Below are 20,204 nucleotides of genomic sequence, written 5' to 3'. Positions count from 1 at the left end.
AGGGGTGGGAAAACAGGGTTACTTTTTCCTTTTTTATTTTAAATACAGATATCAGTTCATCCATAATAAATGTAATAAATGTTCAATAAAATGGACGATATAAAAATCGAAGGTCATTGCTTAATTAGTTAGTGTAACATAAAAATTGTATATGTATAATAATAATAACCAAGTTAAGCTAGCTAAAGCTGGTGTTATGGGTACTAGATAAATTATACAATTGCATAGTTTATTTTTTTGTAAATATATGCATGGAAATCTCCCAGACCGATATAAACATTCATACACATGAATATAACTGTTTGTGCCGTGCGAGGAATCGAACCCGCTACCTTCGGAAGTAAGGCGATGTGACCACCGAATCCGTCAAAATATAATATACATATTACAGAATAAAAAACAGTCAATAGTCATTATATTAATCGAGACCATTAGACAAATTTATATTTCGAATAAATTATTAATGCATTATCGATACTGCTAAATTCTAAACTACCAACTGCAAGTTCTGTTTGTGTATATACAAACCGAACTTTCGGAAGAATCTTCCCAAAGGCGAACTATGTGAGCTAGTTTACAGATATTTCGATTTTGTAACATAACATAAACAACATAACATTAGAATATATATCGCCAATATTCTAAAAAAAAAAAACCAGGTGCACTTTGCTGGATAGAACACTCACATTTGGAGTTAGACAATGAAGAACCTCATGGCTTTGACTCAGGCGTGAGCGAGCAAACTAATTCGGAAGACAGCTGCAAACTAAACCGCAGGGCAGTTATTAGAACTAGTTCGGAAAAACGTTTCGAAGACGAACTACGGGTACTAATAACAGATCTTTCGCGCTTTAGTACGTTTGATAAAATAAACAGTAACTAACATTTGCGGAAACTAATACTGATAAGCATAGCATAGATGGACCACCCTACTGCTAGTTTCGGACTCTAGTTGGGAACAAACAAAATTAAAGAAGAACTAGTTCACACGAAAGATGTACACTAAATTTAACGATCCAGTCACGAACTATTATACCCAAGACTACTAAATTGATCGATCCGTGTCGCTAACTATTATGCATAAAACTATACCGCATTGAAGATGGAAAGAAGTGTAGTTACTGTTTTAAGGCTGGTAACTGTGATATTCTCATATCTGTGACGTCTCAAATTAATAGGACCTAGCAACACTGTGCAGCACTATTTCACTTTTTTTTTTGTTTTATTTATCCTTATAGGAAAGCCATTGTCTTTGGTGTCATTTACTCTTTCACTATGGTGAACTGTCAATACTGACAGTTTTGACAGTTCATTCATTGACAGATGTTTCTTACTCTTTTTTCTTATTTTGATCGGATGCTCTTGAGTAGTATATTCTTGATCGGATGGTTGCTTGAACAATTCATAATATAGATATTAATAATAAAAACATTTAATCAACATGAGTGACACTGGGAGAATTCTCGTTCTTTACGCAACTCAGACTTTCACTGCTCAAGAAATAGCAGAAAGAATATGGAGGTCACTAAAAGTATTAGGTTTTCGAGGTCCAGTCCAAGCCATGGATGATTACCCTATTTCAAAGCTTATACATGAGAAATTTGCTATATTTATATGCGCCACAACTGGTCAAGGCGAAGAGCCTGATAATATGAAAAGGTTTTGGAAGTTTTTATTAAGGAAAAATTTACCATCAAATTCTTTATTAAATCTCAAATATGGAGTTTTAGGCTTGGGGGATTCCTCATATTCCAAGTTCAATTTTGTTGGTAAAAAGCTCCATAAACGTTTAATGCAATTAGGAGCAACACCGTTACTTGATATAGGTTTGTTTACATGTACATTAAAGGACCTATGATGAATATTTTAGAACAATCTTATTGTAAACTATCTGATCATAGTGCAACTTAGGTTAGGCACTCAAATATATTTACCAAAATTTATTAAATTACAAATTTCATATAACAGCAACAATATTCATTAACACAACAATTTTCATACTAGTAGTTTGAATAATACTGGCCAGTTATTAAATAATATTGCACAACACTGGCCACAGTTTTTAAATAAATATTCCAAATGAAATATGAGTAAATGTGATTTTATATATAAATTTTCTACAACAGCATATTCTAAGCATTTGAACAATATATTATTATTTATAATAAATAACTTAATAAAATCATATTTAATGGCATAAACCTTTTCAGGTCTTTGTGATTATCAACATGACTTGGGTCATGATGCTATAATAATACCTTGGATGGAAAACTTTTACTCAATTCTCAAAGAATACTATCCAAACATACAGACAGACAACCTAGATATCAAGTTTGTACCAAGATGGAAAGCCAGTCTAATAAAGGATGACCACACATTGTTAACACATAGTATGAATGAAGACATATACTATGCTAAAGGGAATAGGGACAAATTTTTGGACAGTACACTCTTCGAATTGGAAAGTAATGTTAGAACCACTGATGAATCTCATTTTCAAGTAGGTACTTATTTGGAATTTTTAATTTCCTCCAAACTTTGTTACTATGAGTCTTCTTAGGTCACTTGCATAGTTTTTTTTTTGTATGTAACTGGAATGGTAAAAATCAGATGCTGCTCCTGATGGTAGTGGCAATTATTGACTATATAATTACACCACAGACATCACATTTGTAATTTAATTGATACTTATATCAAACTCTGAATGTTATTTATGTATATAACAGTATTCTGAACTTTATATGCAGTCAATTTATTTACGAATCATTTATTTCTAAATTATGTTAGCATGGAGGTATGGGTTGTACTCTCTACTCCCTGAGTAGTGAGTACATACCTAGTAGTGTGGGGTATCAGCTTTATAGCAGACCAATTTGTGTGTTGTGTTACTTGAAAGAATTTTTTTTTAAAAATAAATACCTTATTCAAAAAAATATTTTTCAGGATGTGAGATTAATGACTTTCAATACAGTTGGTAGTACATTGAACTATGCACCAGGTGATGTCTTCTGCATAAGACCACGGAATAGCAAGGAGGACATAGATGACCTTTTCAATATTTTTAAATCTCATGGAATTGACTTACAACCTAATTACAGATTGTTATTAGAAGAACTTCACGAAGGTAAGCCAAAAAATATTCCTTTATCTGTAAAATTTATGCAGATATTCTGTAAATTTAAAAATCTTATGGAAATTAGTAGTATCTATCTATCAAATGGCTATCAAATCTGTTTTTGGATTAACTACACACTCATAAAATTAATGTCACATAAAAACCCAGTTTTTTCTTAAGGATACATTGTTCCTAGTTTTTACCATAAATATAGTTAGTGTAAAGATTTATCTGTGGACACTAAGATATCAATTTAATTAAGATGTGTTAAAATTAATATTATTAATTATTTATTAATAGTTCTCTCTCTGCTCAATTCCTATCACAATCCATTAATAGGTACTGGATATCTTCGATTTTTTTACATACAACACCATGAGTTAAATTTTCTTTTTTCATTAAATATCCGGTTTCTTGACTGGGTCAGATTCTAAATAATAACATCAGTTTAATCTATTAAATTAGATTACTATTATTACACTAGATTGTTTTGTACCAAATACTTTTCATTTCTTTTCTGTTCTGTTGGCTCCGGCAATTTGTGATGCCATTAGGCATTTTCTAGTTACCTTTCATTTTTAAACTCTCATCAAAGTTTCTTTCCGTTGTAGCTGGAATATTTTTATTATTTAGGCAACACTTGGCAAGCTCTAGTATTGGTAATTATTTGCCTGATGAGAAATTTCCAGGTAGGTAAAACATTTAATAAAAAAAGCTCTAGTTTTACATTGTCGCTAACTTCGTTCTCCTTTATACCAATACGTGCAGGAATCCCTTGCAATTTTACAAAGTTGTTGCGGAAACAAAACTTATAAATCTGAGCGAGTAAAAGCTATCGAAACACCTTTGTACCGAAATGCGCATCGACCCGAATGTTGAGTTGCGCTCTTACTGTCAGAACAGATCACGCTTTGTGCCAATTCAAAACTGCAGCGTATTTTGATGCTTTTAGAATTGCAATGAGTTCAAAGCATCGTAATTTCTTATTGTTTAAATACCTAAAGAGAAACATGGGACAATCCAGGGTTTTCTCGTAAAGTACATATTTATTTTGTAACTATGTTGCAATTTGTATAATTTTAGATAGATTAAATTGTCAAGTTTCGATTTTATACAAAACATCTTTAATTACAAAGCGTTCAATATGGTTTATGTTCATAACTTTGTATACGATCACAGAAGTTTATATCTCCTTGACTTTTCAAGTTGTATGTGGAAAAGTTACAACATGACTTTTATCAAGAATCGACAAAAACAATAAATATTTATATACACTTTTTTGATAAAAATATGTGTATCATGTTTTATAGCGGTCCTGTGCTTTCCTATTAACTATCGTCCTTTATTCTAATTTTTACTGGCAATACTGATAATAAGCTTATGGCAATTTATCCAAAGCCATAAAATGTAACAAAAAAACGTACATGAAGAACACTTCTTCGACCACATGTATTTTGTTTATGTTTTCAATATGTACAATAAAGCATGTTGCGATATAATACTTGAATATTAAGGTCCTTGAATGTTAAACATTTTACAAAAATAATAATGTTACGACGACAGGCGCGTTTGCGTCGCGAATATTTATACAGAAAGTCAGTGGAAGATAAACAAAAAAGTATTCAAGCTAAAAAGGACCAATTGAAAAGAAGTTTAGAAGAAAACATTCCTATACACGGTGATTTAAGAAAAGAAGCCCTTGCTTTACAGAAAAAAATTGAATATGAAGATAAAGGTTAGTAACATACAACATAACCTAGAATTTTGATATTGTTTTAGTACTTTATCCTTATGGATGACTTTCATTCGTCTCTTAATAACACAAATACTTTTATTATTTATATTATCCATTTTTCTCTTTCTGAATAGATGGAGAAAGATGGTCTCAGTAATTTCAGCTGTCTTAAGGTTGCATACTGTAATAGAGCAATAAACATTCTTCAAGTTTATCGTCAAGGATTTAGTAATATCACAACTAATATAGAACTGTCACAGGTTTTTTAATAGATTTTGTATTGTCCAAATAGCAATTGTGTATACAAACCACAGTTACCACTTTCCATAGGTGGTCGGAGTACTTCTTTAGATACTAGTTAACAATTTTTTACATAGTATATGTTCACATTATGAGAGGGTAGGAGGACACTATAGAGTCCATAGTACATTATATGTTATCTGCAATAATCTTCATTATAGGGCCAGAGCGGGCTGCTGTAATTGGTGGCTTCAGTGGTGGCACCAATACACTTAACTCACAGGATGATGAATATAGATATGCTGGAGTTGAAGATCCAAAAATTATGATCACTACATCTAGAGAACCTAGTGCTAGGCTCAAAATGTTTGTAAAAGAACTAAGGTACATGCAGATATATTTATTCTATATTTTAAAATAATTATGTATAAAATGTAAACCTTAAAATAAACACATTGAATAGCTACTTGTAATGAATAAAATAAACACTTATTCATCAATTTATAAGTTAAAGGGGTCCACAGTTGACACAGTCTGCTTGAGACTTGACATATTTAAGTTGCGCGCAAACGCTTATCTAATTTAATTTTATATGCATTCAATAAAGCTTTTGAGACTTGACACAATCTTCCATCATTCCATTTAAGTGTTGTTTCAACACCAGTTCAAATTCGTCCTTAATTTGCTTGATGTAACTGTGCCTTGGTGTTCCCCTCTCCCCCTTAGCTTATATTTTTCCTTAATAACAATCTGATAATTAATAGATGTGAAATCATATGTTTGGCAATCTGTGGTTGTAATAAATTAGTGTGTAAAGTACTAAATAATTTAGTTAAGTACATTTAAATTAATATAATAATAATATAAAATGTATTTAACTAAATTATTTAGTACTTTAAGTACTCTGTAAGGAATTTTGTTTGAAGATTGATAAAATTTGTTCCACTATTCACTATGTTTATTCACACTAGTGCAATATATACTTTCCAAATGTTTCAGTTTGTTAACTGCAAAGTACTGTCAATGTTTCTTTATTTCAGATTAATATTCCCAAACAGTCAGCGTATGAATCGAGGTGGTTATGAGATGTCACAATTGATACATGCTTGTAGAGCTAATGAAGTCACTGACTTTATTGTGGTGCATGAACATAGAGGAGTACCAGATAGTTTGGTATGTTCATGTTTAGTATATAAAGACACTGTGTTGTTTAAGTAAGTTTTGTGACTGAGAAATATGTTTCAACATTGGTAAATAGTTATTAAATCTGAATATATTGCTATAAAATCAAGACATCTCTTTCACATCATTTATCCTTGACTTCTGTAACAGGATTTAACACTTATTATAATTTGTCATAGGCCTCTAATCTCCATGCCAAATGGTACTTTGTGGGATTACCCAGTGAAAATATATTGGTATGTTTCAGGTGATATGCCACTTACCACATGGTCCAACAGCTTCATTCACCCTGTCTGGTGTTGTGATGAGGCATGATATTCCAGATATCGGACCTATGAGCGAACAATACCCTCATCTAGTATTCCACAACTTCAAATCTGAACTAGGTAAATATGATGGAACTGAAGCGGATGATACAGCTACGCTGTGGGTTGAGCGGCTATCACCGTTTGTACGCTGTGTGGTAGTCTGCTTGTCCAGATAGTCTTGATGCAGTCTTCTGGAACGTTGGGTCCTGCGAGACTTTGTAAATGTCTCAAAAATTGAGATGGGCGGCGGTCTCCTAATTCCTCATGCATGAGAAGTTGTTTTACTTGTTTTTCACGTGAGGCGCTAAACAGTTATTCCAGATGGTGTGGTGATAACAATACTTGACACGTCCAATGTGAAATAAGCCTACCGTCATCTCTTGGATTATTTTTTGGTTTATTTGATTTTTTATTTCTGCAGAGATGGAACATTTAAACCAAGATTAACACACAATAAAAACGAAATAACTAAACACGAAAATTTATCGTGTTTACAGATTTGAACTCACAATTTATTGGTTGTCAGTCAGGGTGCTACACCATTAAATCACGATGACACAGTAGTTTAGACTTTAAATCATTGGCACTGTTTTAAAAATTTAATATTATAAAAACTTTAATTTTTCAGGTTTAAGGACAATGAGTATACTTAAATACCTATTCCCAGTGCCTAAGCCAGACTCAAAGCGTGTGATCACATTCGCAAATCATGATGACTATGTTTGCTTCAGACAACACACATACAGGAAGGCAAGTATAATATTTTTTTATTTATGTATCTATATTTTTTTTATAAGATCGGAATAACTCCCAAAGGAAAGAGCCGGGAAGTAGAAAGTTGCCAACTAATTGAAGTTGCTCTGTCTGTATATAAATGAAAATATCGAAAGTCATTATAAATCAATAATTATATAAATGTGTAATAAATTACAATCCTAACAAATACAATAGGAGCTAAGACAGTATCATTTGCAATTGCATTGCTCTACTATGTTTATTACTTCTGTAATTTGTTTTATCCTTTATTCTACTTTGTCACTGACATGACTATTATTATTAGAGCACTAAAAAGAATAAAAGTTATTTTTTTTTTAGAAAGGAAAAGATATCAACTTATCAGAGATCGGTCCCCGTTTCCAAATGAAGCTGTACGAGATAAAATTGGGCACGCTGGAGGCCCTAGACGCGGCAGACACGGAGTGGGCGCTGCGTCCTTATATGAACACAGCCGCGAAACGTCGCTTCTTGAGCGACGACGACGGCTGGCAACAGGAAGATGAATAAATATATATTTGTACATATTAAAATGTATTTTATTTAACATTCCAATATTATTCCTATAACTGTTTGGTACCCAAGACAACATCTGCATGTAATGTAATCTATAAACCATAATGGAAGGATAAAAATAATAAATAAATATAAGAATGAATTGTTGATAACTTATAATTAGAATATATTATTTTAGATTTCTTTAGCCTGTAAGTTGACCCACATTTCCTTTGCCTTTTTTTAACGTAACACCTTAATACAAATGGACTTCTCTCCCTACGTCACGACAAATATATTATACATAAAGAAATAGAATAGAATAATATTTATTACAATCGCACATCACAACACAATAATGATGATGCTCACAGCAGGACATAAATTTATTTATTTATTTTTAATCTCTACAAATCCGATCATATCTCTTCTTATCGTTCACAGCTTAAATGGCTACCTATCAGCTATCGTAGGAATATACGTATGCTTTGTACTCTATTCCATTCTATACGATCCAAATTCTCCTGATTATATTAAGAATAAATTTCATTTCCATGAGGGCAACACCAATCACTGTATTTGCACAACCAGAAAATTTGTAGGTGCCCTACTCAATTATAATTAAGTACATATTCATTTTTAGTCTTAGGTGATATAAGTCTAAATGTAGATACATTTTTTGCAGACATGCCAGTTCCAGAATTCCTTCGTATTCCACTAACATTGTACGACATTGCTGAACAGTATTGGGATCTACGGGCATTTCCTACGCAGTATGTCTTCTCTCTTCTAGCACTAGTATCAAATGATAAATTAGAAAAGGACAAATGTAAGGATCTTGGCTCTCCCCAGGGACAGGAAGATTGGCTTAACTATAGTAGAAGACCGAAGAGGACAATACTTGAGGTGCCCTATAAATGTATAAATAAATAACCAGAATATGACACAACACTATCAAGTCCCAAACAATGCTGAGCTTGTCTTATAGGAACTAAACAACTGATAATCTAAGATAAATGTTATTTTGTAAATACATATTAATATTATGATTTGAAGTGTCTTTGTTACCACTTCATGTCCTATAAAAGAATAAACGGATCTTTAATGTAATTTTTGTGTGGACTATCACGAAGCCGGCCATAGGCTAGGCTATGTACCTACAATTTATTTACGAACTAGTACATTGTCATGTTGCCGTTATACAATATATGTATATGGTACATAAAATTCAAAATAAGTCGTATGCCAATAAATAAATAGACATAGTGGATTTCCAATTAAACAGTTTATGAATGTGTTACAATCTTTACACATATACAAAGATTTATTTTAGAAACACAAATTGAGGATTCCGCACTTTAAAAATTAAATAATATTAATTTCATCAAAATGTTTATGTGTTTATGCCTATTAGGTTCAAAATTTTTGCACACGCTTTAAAGTCCTTTTATTTTTGGCAGGTTCTACACGATTTCCATAGATCAGCCTCTGGATTGACAATAGACACAATATTCGAGTTATTCTCCACAATAAAACCTCGCTCATTCTCAATTGCCAGCAGCTGCCTCCCTAGCAGTGGACGTAATGTAGATATACTAATAGCTGTTGTTAAATATTACACAAACATGAAAAAGGTACGTCATGGTTTGTGTTCCAACTGGCTGGCCGGATTAAATGTAGGAGATAAAGTTTATGCTTGGATTAAGAAAGGGACCTTTACGTTTCCCAATGACAAGGTATGTATAAGCTTATTATGGAATAGCAGAGGATATAAATTCACTGCCCTCTCTTGAGGTATAAACAATTTTGTCTCGATTAATACACCTTAATTTTATTATAAGCAGCAATTGTACCTAATCGTTTATTATTTGATACAAATAAAGATGATTATTATTTAATCGAGCGTTATTGAGTCATTGAATTTATGCATAGGAGTAATAGAAACGGTCTGCCAAACCGAGCTACACTCAGAACTAAGTTGTCTGTGGGTATTGTCTCATTACTTTCTGCCGCAAGTAGCTTGTTTTATAATAAAATGTTCTTCAGTTGGAAACCTGAGATATGGGTATGAAATTATAAAGGCCGAATACTTGACAAGAATAGGAAGCAGGCTTTCACATAATGACGTTATGTATGTGATGCTGTCTATGGATATCGGCGCCGGTAGCAATGAAACGGGCGTCTTTATTAAGATATTTTTATTTATTACAGAATATACCAAATATATTAATTGGCCCGGGCACAGGACTAGCACCTTTCAGAAGTTTGATACAAGAACGCGATGTACAAAATACACTCAGTAAACACGCAGTACACCTTTTCTTTGGCTGTCGATACAAAAACAAAGATTATCACTGCAAGAATGAATTAGAAAAGTGGGCAGCTGACGGAAAATTAAGTTTGTACTGCGCATTCTCAAGAGACCATGACGATAAAATGTTAGTATAATATAGTTTTAAAACAACTGTTAAAAATAAACGTATAACACTTCTGATGGGATGTGTCAACTGTCACCTAACTAGCCGGCAATAGGCTGTGCCCCATTTAAATGGCATCGGAGGCGTGAGCGTCTACCCCCACGTTTCCATAATTGAGTAGGGCGAAATAGGTCTTCCTAACAACGATACGAGGTCCGCCCTAAACCATCTACAAGGCAGGCCAATGCCACCAGAGTCGCGGTAGATTGCTAACGCGACTTCACGACTCCGGGAATAGCGGTCGTAGGTACACCATATAGTTTTTTAATAGGTAAGTAAGAACATACTCGTCCCTCTGCCAGGTAGACGTTCATTTGAACATTTTTCCACATGATATAAAAAAGGGTTGAGTCAAATGCTTTAACCTGCCTCCTAAAATATGGTCCTGTTTTGTTAGAGTGCAGGATCTATTTGCTTAAAATGGTCATGGTTGGGTGGAAATGTAACTGCCTGTGCCATGTTGGCTTTAAATATGCTTATCAAGAGCTAGACACGCCAGTAATTACAATGCCAATAGTTTGCTATTGCCTTTAGGGTAGTCAGGCCTAGAATTATAGTTGTTAACTAACTTAACCCACGACTTGTTACTCCGTGGTATTCAGAATATAACAACAGCCTAGTGACAATCGTACCCGATTCGATCGAAGGATAAATGGTAAATCCATTTATTCATATACATCTTTTAATCTTTACAGATATGTGCAACACAAAATAATGGAACACAAAAAAGACTTATGGCGCTTTATAGATACGAACAAAGCTAGTATATATATATCTGGTAATGCTAAAAGTATGCCTGACAATGTGCGCGAAGCTCTTTTATTAGTTTTTGAATCTGGCGGCCTTCATAATGATGATGCCAAGAAAATGTTGAAGAATATGGAGCAAGATGGGCGATTTCAATGTGAAACTTGGTGATTAATGAATGCAGTGAACTTCTAGGAAATAAATATAGTTAAATTAAATTAAATTAATATTATTTAATAAACTATTTAATAATATGAAATTAATGTAATACTTTAGATTCCAAAAATAGACATATCATAGACAGATGTTTCATTGGAAAATAAAGCAAAATTTAAATAAAAAAGTAATGTTACCGGGAATTTAATAGTAAAAGAATATTTAGGTAAGCAAAACCTAAGTCAGATGAAAACAATTTTAATGTTTTAAATTAGTTTTTAATTAATAGTTTCATGTAATTTTACTAGTAAAGACCGTGTAGCAGTTTTTATAAGTATGTAGTAAATTTATAATAACATAGACCACATGGATTGATTTCACCATAACAATACCCAGGAAGTTTTGTCTAGCTGTTATTGGGTAATCCCCACAGTTTAAGATTTCCAGCATCCCTCTTCCTCTCTGGTAGCTCCTTATCTTCGCACGCAAAGGCCACCAGGTAACGGGACGGATGCCACGCCACTGTGAATGTCGACGCTAACACCGGTATCTCGGCTACTTTCTCTCCTAAAAATTAATGTCATATAAAAAATTTAAAATTAGTTCTAACTCTGGCACAAATTTGGACGTTCGGTATGGTTATGACTTACGATACCAATAATAAATTAACCGAAACCTAATTTGTTTATGTTAAATATGTAATATGGTTGTTATATTTCCTTTTAAATCCGCAAATTTCTAAAATTTAGAGAGAGAGTTCTTAATTCCGCTATTTACAATATTTATGAATGAATTGACTAATAAAAAAAACTGGACGAACATTAAAATTAATGTTGCATGAACAAACAAACGCTAGCAATATATTTATTACTACCCGCGACTTCGTCCGCGTGGAACTTAACTTTATTTTTCTAAAATAAAAGTAACCTAAGTTACTCTTTATTACATCAGCTACCTTGTAAAAAAAGTCCCGTCAAAATCGGTTCAGCCATTTCAGAGATTAGCCGGAACAAACAGACAGACAAAAATAGTAAGAAATGTTATTTTGGTGTATGTACCGTATCTATATGCATGTAGTAAAAAACGCTTATTTCAATATTACAAACAGACACTCCAATTTTATTTCTATTATATATTATTATAAATGACAAACAAGTGTGTTAGATAATATTACTAGAGAGATCAAGATATTATTAGTATATCTATATGGGTTAAATTAGATATATTACTTTTCTCCTACTTACCCAACGGTTGTCTGGAAGAGATCGCATAAGCGTACCCATATAGTAAATATTGTTTTCTTTTGTATATTTGTTTTTTGTTATTATGGTGCAATAAAGAATAATAAATAAAATAAATAAATATATTAGTAAAATTTTAAATAATTTCTTCTACATACCCGTCTCTGTGTCTCCAATGTCTATTATGTGATCTTCGCTTCCTGATGCTAGCAGACGACCATCGAAACTAAACGATAGTGTACGCACCGGCCATTCTAACCTTTAACGTTATTTTTTATGTTCAAAGCAGTGGTTATAAATATTAATATTTTCCTATTTATCACCAGATTATTTTAGTTATATATTATGTGTGACCTAAGTCCACAACTTAGGTTTTTGAGTACAGTTTGTGTATTCTTTACTTTTAACAGTACAGCTTGTACATTTAAATATTTGTATTTTAAATTGAATAAATGTCAATACAGGATCTCACTATTTATGAACACTATGAGTTTAAACCAGATTCTTTAATTATATTTTGGAAAAGGAAAGGTCGAAGAGGAGATGGATGGACTGTGTGAAAGATGATAAGAAGGGAAGTAAGTAACGAGATAACTGAGAACAGGTATAAATGGAAGACATAAATATTACACCAGCCCTAAATAAATGGGATAACGAAGAAGCATATGATGATGATTTTCAAAATAAACAATTCTTGTATAGAGGTAGTAAATGCTCTCCAGGTAATAAATTAAGTTGATGATAAATTCACATAACAAACCTTGAAAAAACTCTTAAGCATGCAAGCTCGTTGACATCCCATAAAGAGACAAGCGCGTCCGCTGAGCCTGTTGCAAAATACCGACCAGTGGGGTCGTGCTCGATGCAGATACACGTGCCTGGATGCGCCTTCAAAACAGTTTGCAGTTCCAACGATGGATAACTGAAACATTGGAAATAAAATGAAAAAAAAAATAGTCCAATAGGGATATTATTATGCAAAATACATGAGTAAGAGAGTACAGGAATATATAAAGAATAGTCTATGATCGTATTGAATTATTTAGTTAAATGGAAATATGCAGCATATCCAATTTACTGTGATTTTACTATGTACCAGGTACCTACAACAATAGATATTGATACGTTTAATATATTGTAGATTTTATTTGTATTTTTATGTTTATAAAGGCTTTTTGATGACAAAAACAGCTTACTAATATACAATTAAACATTACATATGATAATATATTTCTTACGTCAATATATGAACACAGCCAAGTCCATTAGTCAAATAGAAGAGATCTGATGTGTTATTCCATGAGATTTCATTTACTTCAAAGTTGAATTGCTCTTCGACAACCTATAAATAGAAAACATATTTGAAATGTCAGTTTTTCATTTATGGTTTTCATGATCATAAAGGAAAAAATATATTTATTTTCTTATATACATTTCATTACAGACAGTGTACAGTGACACTTTAATTGTATGTCTGTTAAAAAATTACATTCACCTCATGTTCAGTTTTTGAAATACTTTGTCTTATCATAACAACATTTTTCTCTGATACTTTACAGAGAATCTGTTTTAATTATGTTATTTAATTATGAATGAAACTACACAATTATGTTTAAAATGATATAAATACTAGTAGAGCAAGAGCCCACGACGGCCAGACATACGTCATTTTAGTAAACGTGAAAGTTCTTGTATGTGTGACCCCAACACAGGTAAAAACGATCCCCAAACATGAAACCTGGATATCGTGGTTCCTTTGGCAGGAAACAGGTAACAAAGGTGTAAAAAATTTCATATCAAATTCGTTATTTTAAAAAGCTCCATATTTTCATATATTGTTCGTAGCATTATTATAACTTGCGCTGCTCATTGCCAGACACTTAGTGTGGTTCCGACCCCCCTAAATTATACTATTTTATAAATAAACTTACGTCATTTTAATAAAGCTGAACTTTATTATTGCGAGTTCTCTCAAACTGAGTTTCCTAAATTGCCAGACAGTTTTCTTGGTTCCTTATCCTACCAGACTCATTGAAACCGTATATTGGGTAACAACGGTGTATACAATTTCATATCAAATTCGTTATTTTAAGATGCTCCATTTTTTCACATATTGCTCGTAACAGTATTATAATTTGCTCTGCTCATTGCCAGACCCTTAGTGTGGTTCCAACCCCCCGCCGGAACCCCCTAAATTATACTATTTTATAAATAAACTTACGTCATTTTAATAAAGCTGAACTTTATATATATTATTGAGAGAACTATTAAACTGTGTTTCCTAAATTGCCAGACAGTTTTCTTGGTTCCTTATCCTACCAGACTCATTGAAACGGTATATTGGGTAACAACGGCCTACACAATTTCATATCAAATTCGTTATTTTAAGATGCTCCATTTTTTCACATATTGCTCGAAACAGTATTATAACTTGCTCTGCTCGTTGCCAGACCCTTAGTGTGGTATCCAACCCCCCGCCGGACCCCCCTAAATTATACTATTTTATAAATAAACTTACGTCATTTTAATAAAGCTGAACTTTATATATATTATTGAGAGAACTATTAAACTGAGTTTCCTAAATTGCCAGACAGTTTTCTTGGTTCCTTATACTACCAGACTCATTGAAACCATATATTGGGTAACAACGGCCTACACAATTTCATATCAAATTCGTTATTTTAAGATGCTCCATTTTTTCCCATATTGCTCGTAACAGTATTATAACTTGCTCTGCTCGTTGCCAGACCCTTAGTGTGGTTCCAACCCCCCGCCGGACCCCCCTAAACTATACTTTTTTAAAAAAATTTTTTTTTTTCTTTTCTTATCTGCAATCAGTCCCGGAACTATGAGCAGATTTTTTGGGTGTGGGATCTAAGAATGGAGTGTCCACCCCAGCGGGCGAATCTACTCCTTAAGCATGCTGCAAACATTACACAATGTCGCTTCTTTTTAGTCGCTTGGGGTAAAGTATTTGTAGTAATTGAGCAGCCAGTTGATTCGGGTGGTCACATAGTCGCTTTTTATATTTTTCTTTACAATTGAGGATCTCCTCCTTTACTGTCAGTACGCCAAGTTCCTTGTGAATTTCGTTGTTGGTGATGTACCAAGGGACACCCGATATTGTTCTCAGTATAATATTTTGGGCCCTTTGAATGATGTTAACATTTGACTTTGACGCACTTCCCCAAAGTTGTAAGCCGTATGTCCATACAGGTTTTAGAATGGACTTATAAATCAGTAGTTTATTGTCAATAGACAGTTTTGTATTTCGATGGGTCGAAGCCAGTAAAGGTTTTTAAAGCGAATCATTAAGCATTCTCTCTTGGTTTTAATATGTTCAAGGTGTACTCCAAGATACTTAACATTGTCCTTATGTGGTAGAGCATAATCTCCCAATCTTACTGGTGGACAATTTCCACGTTTTAGAGTAAAGGTGACTTGGACAGATTTTGTAATGCTGGTCTTGACTTTCCATCTTTGCAACCACCTATAGATGTGATCCAGGCCATTCTGGAGAATGGTTGAAGCCATGTCAGGTGTTTTATTACTAGCTAGCAATGCAGTATCATCCGCAAAGGTGGCTATAGTGACACCTTTCACTTCCGGAATGTCCGCTGTATATATGAGGTATAACATAGGACCGAGAATTGACCCCTGTGGCACTCCAGCTTTGATCTCATAGAATGATGATGTTTCTCCAGATTCCCTTACCTGAAAGAGTCTTTGTAGCAGGTAAGATCGTAGTAGGAGGTAATAACTGTGTGACAGGTTATTCCTGATTTTATATAGTAGTCCCTCATGCCATACCCGATCGAACGCTTGCTGTATGTCAAGAAAAGCAGCCGAACAGTATTCTTTGTTTTCGAGAGTCATTCGAATTCTATCACAGACCCTGTGAACCTGTTCCACAGTTGAATGTTGATGCCGGAAACCGAACTGGTGATCAGGAATAATTTTTTTTTGTGCAAGTTGAGAATGGATTCTTCGCAGAAGTATCTTCTCAAAAAGCTTGGACAAGATTGGAAGGAGGCTAATGGGTCTATAGGATGCGGCTTCCTGAGAAGGTTTTCCAGGTTTGTGTATCATGGTGATGGTTGAGACCTTCCATAGCTCTGGAAAGTGCTGAACTCTTATAATACCATTAAACAGAATGGTTAGGAAAATTACAGCTTTTCTTGGCAATTGGCATAGCACTTCTTTGGTGAGAAGATCAAAACCAGGAGCCTTTTTATCTTTAAGAGACTTTATGGTCCTCCAAAGCTCTCGTACTGTTACAGGCTTTGGTGGGAGGTCTAATTGTAGATCTTGGTTTAGGACTGAATTCACATTGTTCTCAAATCCCTCATTAGGTACGTGATTCGGGATGAATACCTCAGATAGGTGTTTGGCAAAAATATTGGCCTTTTCTCTACTTGTTCTAGCCCAGATATTGTTTTCTGTTCTTATGGGAGGCTTGGTTTGTTGTGGTCTTTTAAATGATTTCGTATATTTCCATAATGAGTAATCTGTAGAAACAGTAGGCGTCAGTGCCTCTAATTTTCGCTGTAATGTGTAGTTTTTGTGCTCCTGTATCATTGTTTTTTATAAATAAACTTATGTCATTTTAATAAAGCTGAACTTTATATATATTATTGAGAGAACTATTAAAATTGCCAGACAGTTTTCTTGGTTCCTTATCCTACCAGACTCATTGAAACCGTATATTGGCCGTACATTTACCTGCCAAAGGAACCACGATCCAGGTTTCATGTTTGGGGATCGTTCTTACCTGTGTTGGGGTCACACATACAAGAACTTTCACGTTTACTAAAATGACGTATGTCTGGCCGTCGTGGGCTTTTGGGCTATAATAACAAGACAAAGAGGCAACAACAGCGGCCTTATGACTAAAAAGCTATCTCTTCCAGGCAACCTTAGGATGAAGAGAAGTGATACTGTTATGTAACCGATACTAAAAATTAATATACATTACAAACCACTTTATATGTCTTTGTGTCAATGAAAGAGACCAAGTCCTCTTTGTTCCCCACAGCTATAGTGCTCCCATTGGGTGACCATGCTATGTTGATATTCTCACCCTTTGTTGCTATTGTGGCTGCACATTTGTGGGATCTATAATAAATAATGTTAATTTAAGTACTAGTCACTCAATGTGAACACAAAAATCCATATTAAGCCCCTTAATAAAAGCTGAAACTCTGCTAACTAATTTAATAATAATTATATTGTATCTAGCATACTCAATACACACCATATTTATGCGGACAACTGCTGAGTTTTTACTTTTTCTTATAATCATAGATACTAACAGTGTTAACATACTCTATGCATTGATACAGACTATAAATTGTATATAGGATACTTTAACACCATTCATCAGGATGGATCACATAAAGTCCTCTGTATGGGTATCTATGTCTTGCCAAGCAGCTTGCTTTGTAAGCTGTTTTAGTTGTAGGGTCAGATCAGGTATTGAAATTGCAGAATAAGATGAGTTTCAAGGCATAAAACCCTGATCCACGGAAACAGCAAAGCCAATCTGAGTAAGATGTCATCTATATATATCTTGTATAGTCATTCATGTTCGTCAGCAATGGTTACTAGTCTCAATCCATTTCTTTGGAATTCTCTGTTTGTCTAAGAAACTGAAATTGTTATATTTCTATTTTCTTTGATAATCATGGATTTTTAGAACTTTTATAGATTATTTATATGCTTCGTAATAATAATAGTATACATTATTTACCTTGTATCCCATATCCTAACAGATTTGTCGCCACTAGCTGTGCTTAATAAGTCAGGGTGCGAAGCATGCCAACACAATTGGTCCACTGATCCTGTGTGTTTAAGTGTGTAACCCAATTTAAATATAACTTTAATATTAAAGATAAACTCATGAAATACAATGTCTATATATTGTCTGAACCTTAAGAGTGGAATAAAATGGAAATAATTTCCATTAATATTCAATTTCACTAATATTAATTGCTACTAATTTGGATTACAATTTCATATAAGAAAAATATGCAAGTACTGCTGTTTTTTTTAAACACTTTACAATTTTAAGTAAAAAGTTATATGAATACAAACTAATCTATACATATAAATAAATTTAGAGTGTCTGTTTGTAATATTGAAATAACCGTTTTTTACTACATGCATATGAATATAAATCAGTACATACACAAAAAGAATTTATTTTACAATTTTTGTCTATCTGTCTGTTTATTTAGGATAATCTTTGAAATGGCTGGGCCGATTTTGACGGGACTTTCTTTAGCAAGTAGGTGATGTAATAAGGAGTAACTTAAGCTACTTTTATTTTAGAAAGATAAAGTTAAATTCCACGCGGACTAACCTAACCTAAACTCTAATATGAAACTATTCACTTACCAGTCTGTTTCTTTCAAGTGTGAATGTAACAACACTTTTATCATATGACCCTGAAGCAAGGCGTTTACCATCACAGGACCAGCCTACAGAATGAACCTTCGAACTGTGAGCTATGTGTTCTCTAATAACATTATGAGAAGCAAAGTACGTTCTTAAATCAGCTAGGTCTTCTATAGGCGTTTGTTTTGCTTCTTTCATGATTAGTAATTTATACTAGAAATTGACAATGTTGTTTTATATGTTTATTAAAACCGCGACTATAACAACAAAAAGCAGGGTGGAATACATATCAGGCATTCGGCGGCGAGGAAGCAAAAGCTAGTAAGTGAGAACAAACCAACTAATATAAACTCATAGAAAATAATATAAATTCGAGATTATAAGACGAGCAAGAAGTTCAGTTAACGTAATCAAAATATTTAGTTGATGGTCGCAATGCCGCATACACAAACAAAACAAAATACGTATATCTGTGATACAGCGGTACTCTGTGTGATAATGACAAGAAAGTGAAGACTAAATTGACAGATGTATATGTCAAATTTAAAAAATCCACCTATAGCGGGTTAGTGCTGCGACCTGCGATAACTATTTTGATGATAATTTTTTTATTTTAACATATTACTTTTAAAGGTTTAAATTTCCACAACATTTTTCCTAGCGTATCCTTTACTGTCGATGTATTATACAACACAAAAATACATTTTTGAGGTTTTCCGTACTTACAGTAATTTTTTGCAGTATTAAGCTATAAACCATTTGATTTATAAAAACGGCAGTTTTTATACAAATACTTTATTTTAGTGAAAAATAATAAAGCTATTTTGATACAACAACCCTATATTTAACAATACCTATACTTTATTAATTTTGTGTTACCAAGCCATAAAAAGGATAAAAAAATGTGTTATTGCGTTTTATACAAACACCTGCACACTATTTTTAAGTAACAATAAAAATGGGTAGTTATTATTAATTGCCTCAACCCTATTTAAAAATTGCAAAAACCTGGTAACATGAGTACTGTCAAATTTGTCTCCTGGATTAAAAAACAGACTAGAGATCTTGAGTAGTATATTCTTTGCAATTCTTTGCTACAAAGTATTATGTTCGATGGTGTGATGGCCGTTTTGAGTCGATACCACATATCAGAAAGAGATCACTTTTGCCGGGAAAGCTTAAAACGCAATTTAATTTTACTATAATTATATTCATAAGGACTAGTCTAATTTATATTATGTACACTTGATTAATCGTTTAATTATATAATTTGTAGTATTAGTAGCAGTTGTTGCAAGTACAGGTAACTTCTCGTGTGATATCAAGTGAATGAAAATT

At 33.2% G+C, this 20,204-nt stretch overlaps 3 protein-coding genes across 3 annotated transcripts; 2 read left to right on the top strand and 1 right to left on the bottom strand.

Moving 5' to 3' along the window:
- Window positions 1-1,328: 1,328 nt before the first annotated feature.
- LOC131841300 (NADPH-dependent diflavin oxidoreductase 1) lies at window positions 1,329-11,404 on the top strand. Its single transcript, XM_059189623.1, has 7 exons — window positions 1,329-1,826; window positions 2,211-2,500; window positions 2,944-3,124; window positions 8,535-8,755; window positions 9,310-9,585; window positions 10,061-10,287; window positions 11,022-11,404. Exons 1-7 carry the CDS (start codon window positions 1,442-1,444, stop codon window positions 11,242-11,244), a joined length of 1,803 nt encoding a protein of 600 aa, XP_059045606.1. The 5' UTR covers window positions 1,329-1,441; the 3' UTR covers window positions 11,245-11,404.
- Window positions 4,431-8,499, top strand: LOC131841301 (U3 small nucleolar ribonucleoprotein protein IMP4). The gene is made up of 6 exons (XM_059189624.1): window positions 4,431-4,850; window positions 5,312-5,474; window positions 6,131-6,263; window positions 6,520-6,658; window positions 7,209-7,330; window positions 7,676-8,499. The coding sequence occupies exons 1-6, from the start codon at window positions 4,664-4,666 to the stop codon at window positions 7,862-7,864; spliced, it is 933 nt and encodes a 310-aa protein (XP_059045607.1). The 5' UTR covers window positions 4,431-4,663; the 3' UTR covers window positions 7,865-8,499.
- An 89-nt stretch (window positions 11,405-11,493) lies between the features above and the next one.
- Window positions 11,494-19,346, bottom strand: LOC131841302 (THO complex subunit 3). The gene is made up of 7 exons (XM_059189625.1): window positions 18,857-19,346; window positions 18,220-18,346; window positions 17,450-17,585; window positions 13,709-13,812; window positions 13,231-13,392; window positions 12,629-12,729; window positions 11,494-11,796 (listed from the first exon to the last, which is right to left on the bottom strand). Exons 1-7 carry the CDS (start codon window positions 19,062-19,064, stop codon window positions 11,636-11,638), a joined length of 999 nt encoding a protein of 332 aa, XP_059045608.1. The 5' UTR covers window positions 19,065-19,346; the 3' UTR covers window positions 11,494-11,635.
- Window positions 19,347-20,204: the final 858 nt, after the last annotated feature.

Source organism: Achroia grisella, unplaced genomic scaffold, assembly GCF_030625045.1.
Source record: "Achroia grisella isolate CSIRO2021 unplaced genomic scaffold, CSIRO_AGI_Agris_v1 utg1576, whole genome shotgun sequence".
NCBI lineage: Eukaryota > Metazoa > Arthropoda > Insecta > Lepidoptera > Pyralidae > Achroia > Achroia grisella.
This window is presented reverse-complemented; position numbering and strand designations above follow the sequence as displayed.

Coding starts and splice junctions, on each gene's coding strand:
- LOC131841300 (XM_059189623.1), top strand. CDS start 1,442: ATGAGTGACACTGGGAGAATTCTCGTTCTTTACGCAACTCAGACTTTC. Junction 3,125..8,534: donor ATTAGAAGAACTTCACGAAG/GTAAGCCAAAAA, acceptor CATTTTTTGCAG/ACATGCCAGTTCCAGAATTC. Junction 10,288..11,021: donor AGAGACCATGACGATAAAAT/GTTAGTATAATA, acceptor TAATCTTTACAG/ATATGTGCAACACAAAATAA.
- LOC131841301 (XM_059189624.1), top strand. CDS start 4,664: ATGTTACGACGACAGGCGCGTTTGCGTCGCGAATATTTATACAGAAAG. Junction 5,475..6,130: donor ATGTTTGTAAAAGAACTAAG/GTACATGCAGAT, acceptor TCTTTATTTCAG/ATTAATATTCCCAAACAGTC. Junction 7,331..7,675: donor GACAACACACATACAGGAAG/GCAAGTATAATA, acceptor TTTTTTTTTTAG/AAAGGAAAAGATATCAACTT.
- LOC131841302 (XM_059189625.1), bottom strand. CDS start 19,064: ATGAAAGAAGCAAAACAAACGCCTATAGAAGACCTAGCTGATTTAAGA. Junction 13,813..17,449: donor ACACAAAGACATATAAAGTG/GTTTGTAATGTA, acceptor TTCTATTTATAG/GTTGTCGAAGAGCAATTCAA. Junction 13,393..13,708: donor GGCTGTGTTCATATATTGAC/GTAAGAAATATA, acceptor CCAATGTTTCAG/TTATCCATCGTTGGAACTGC.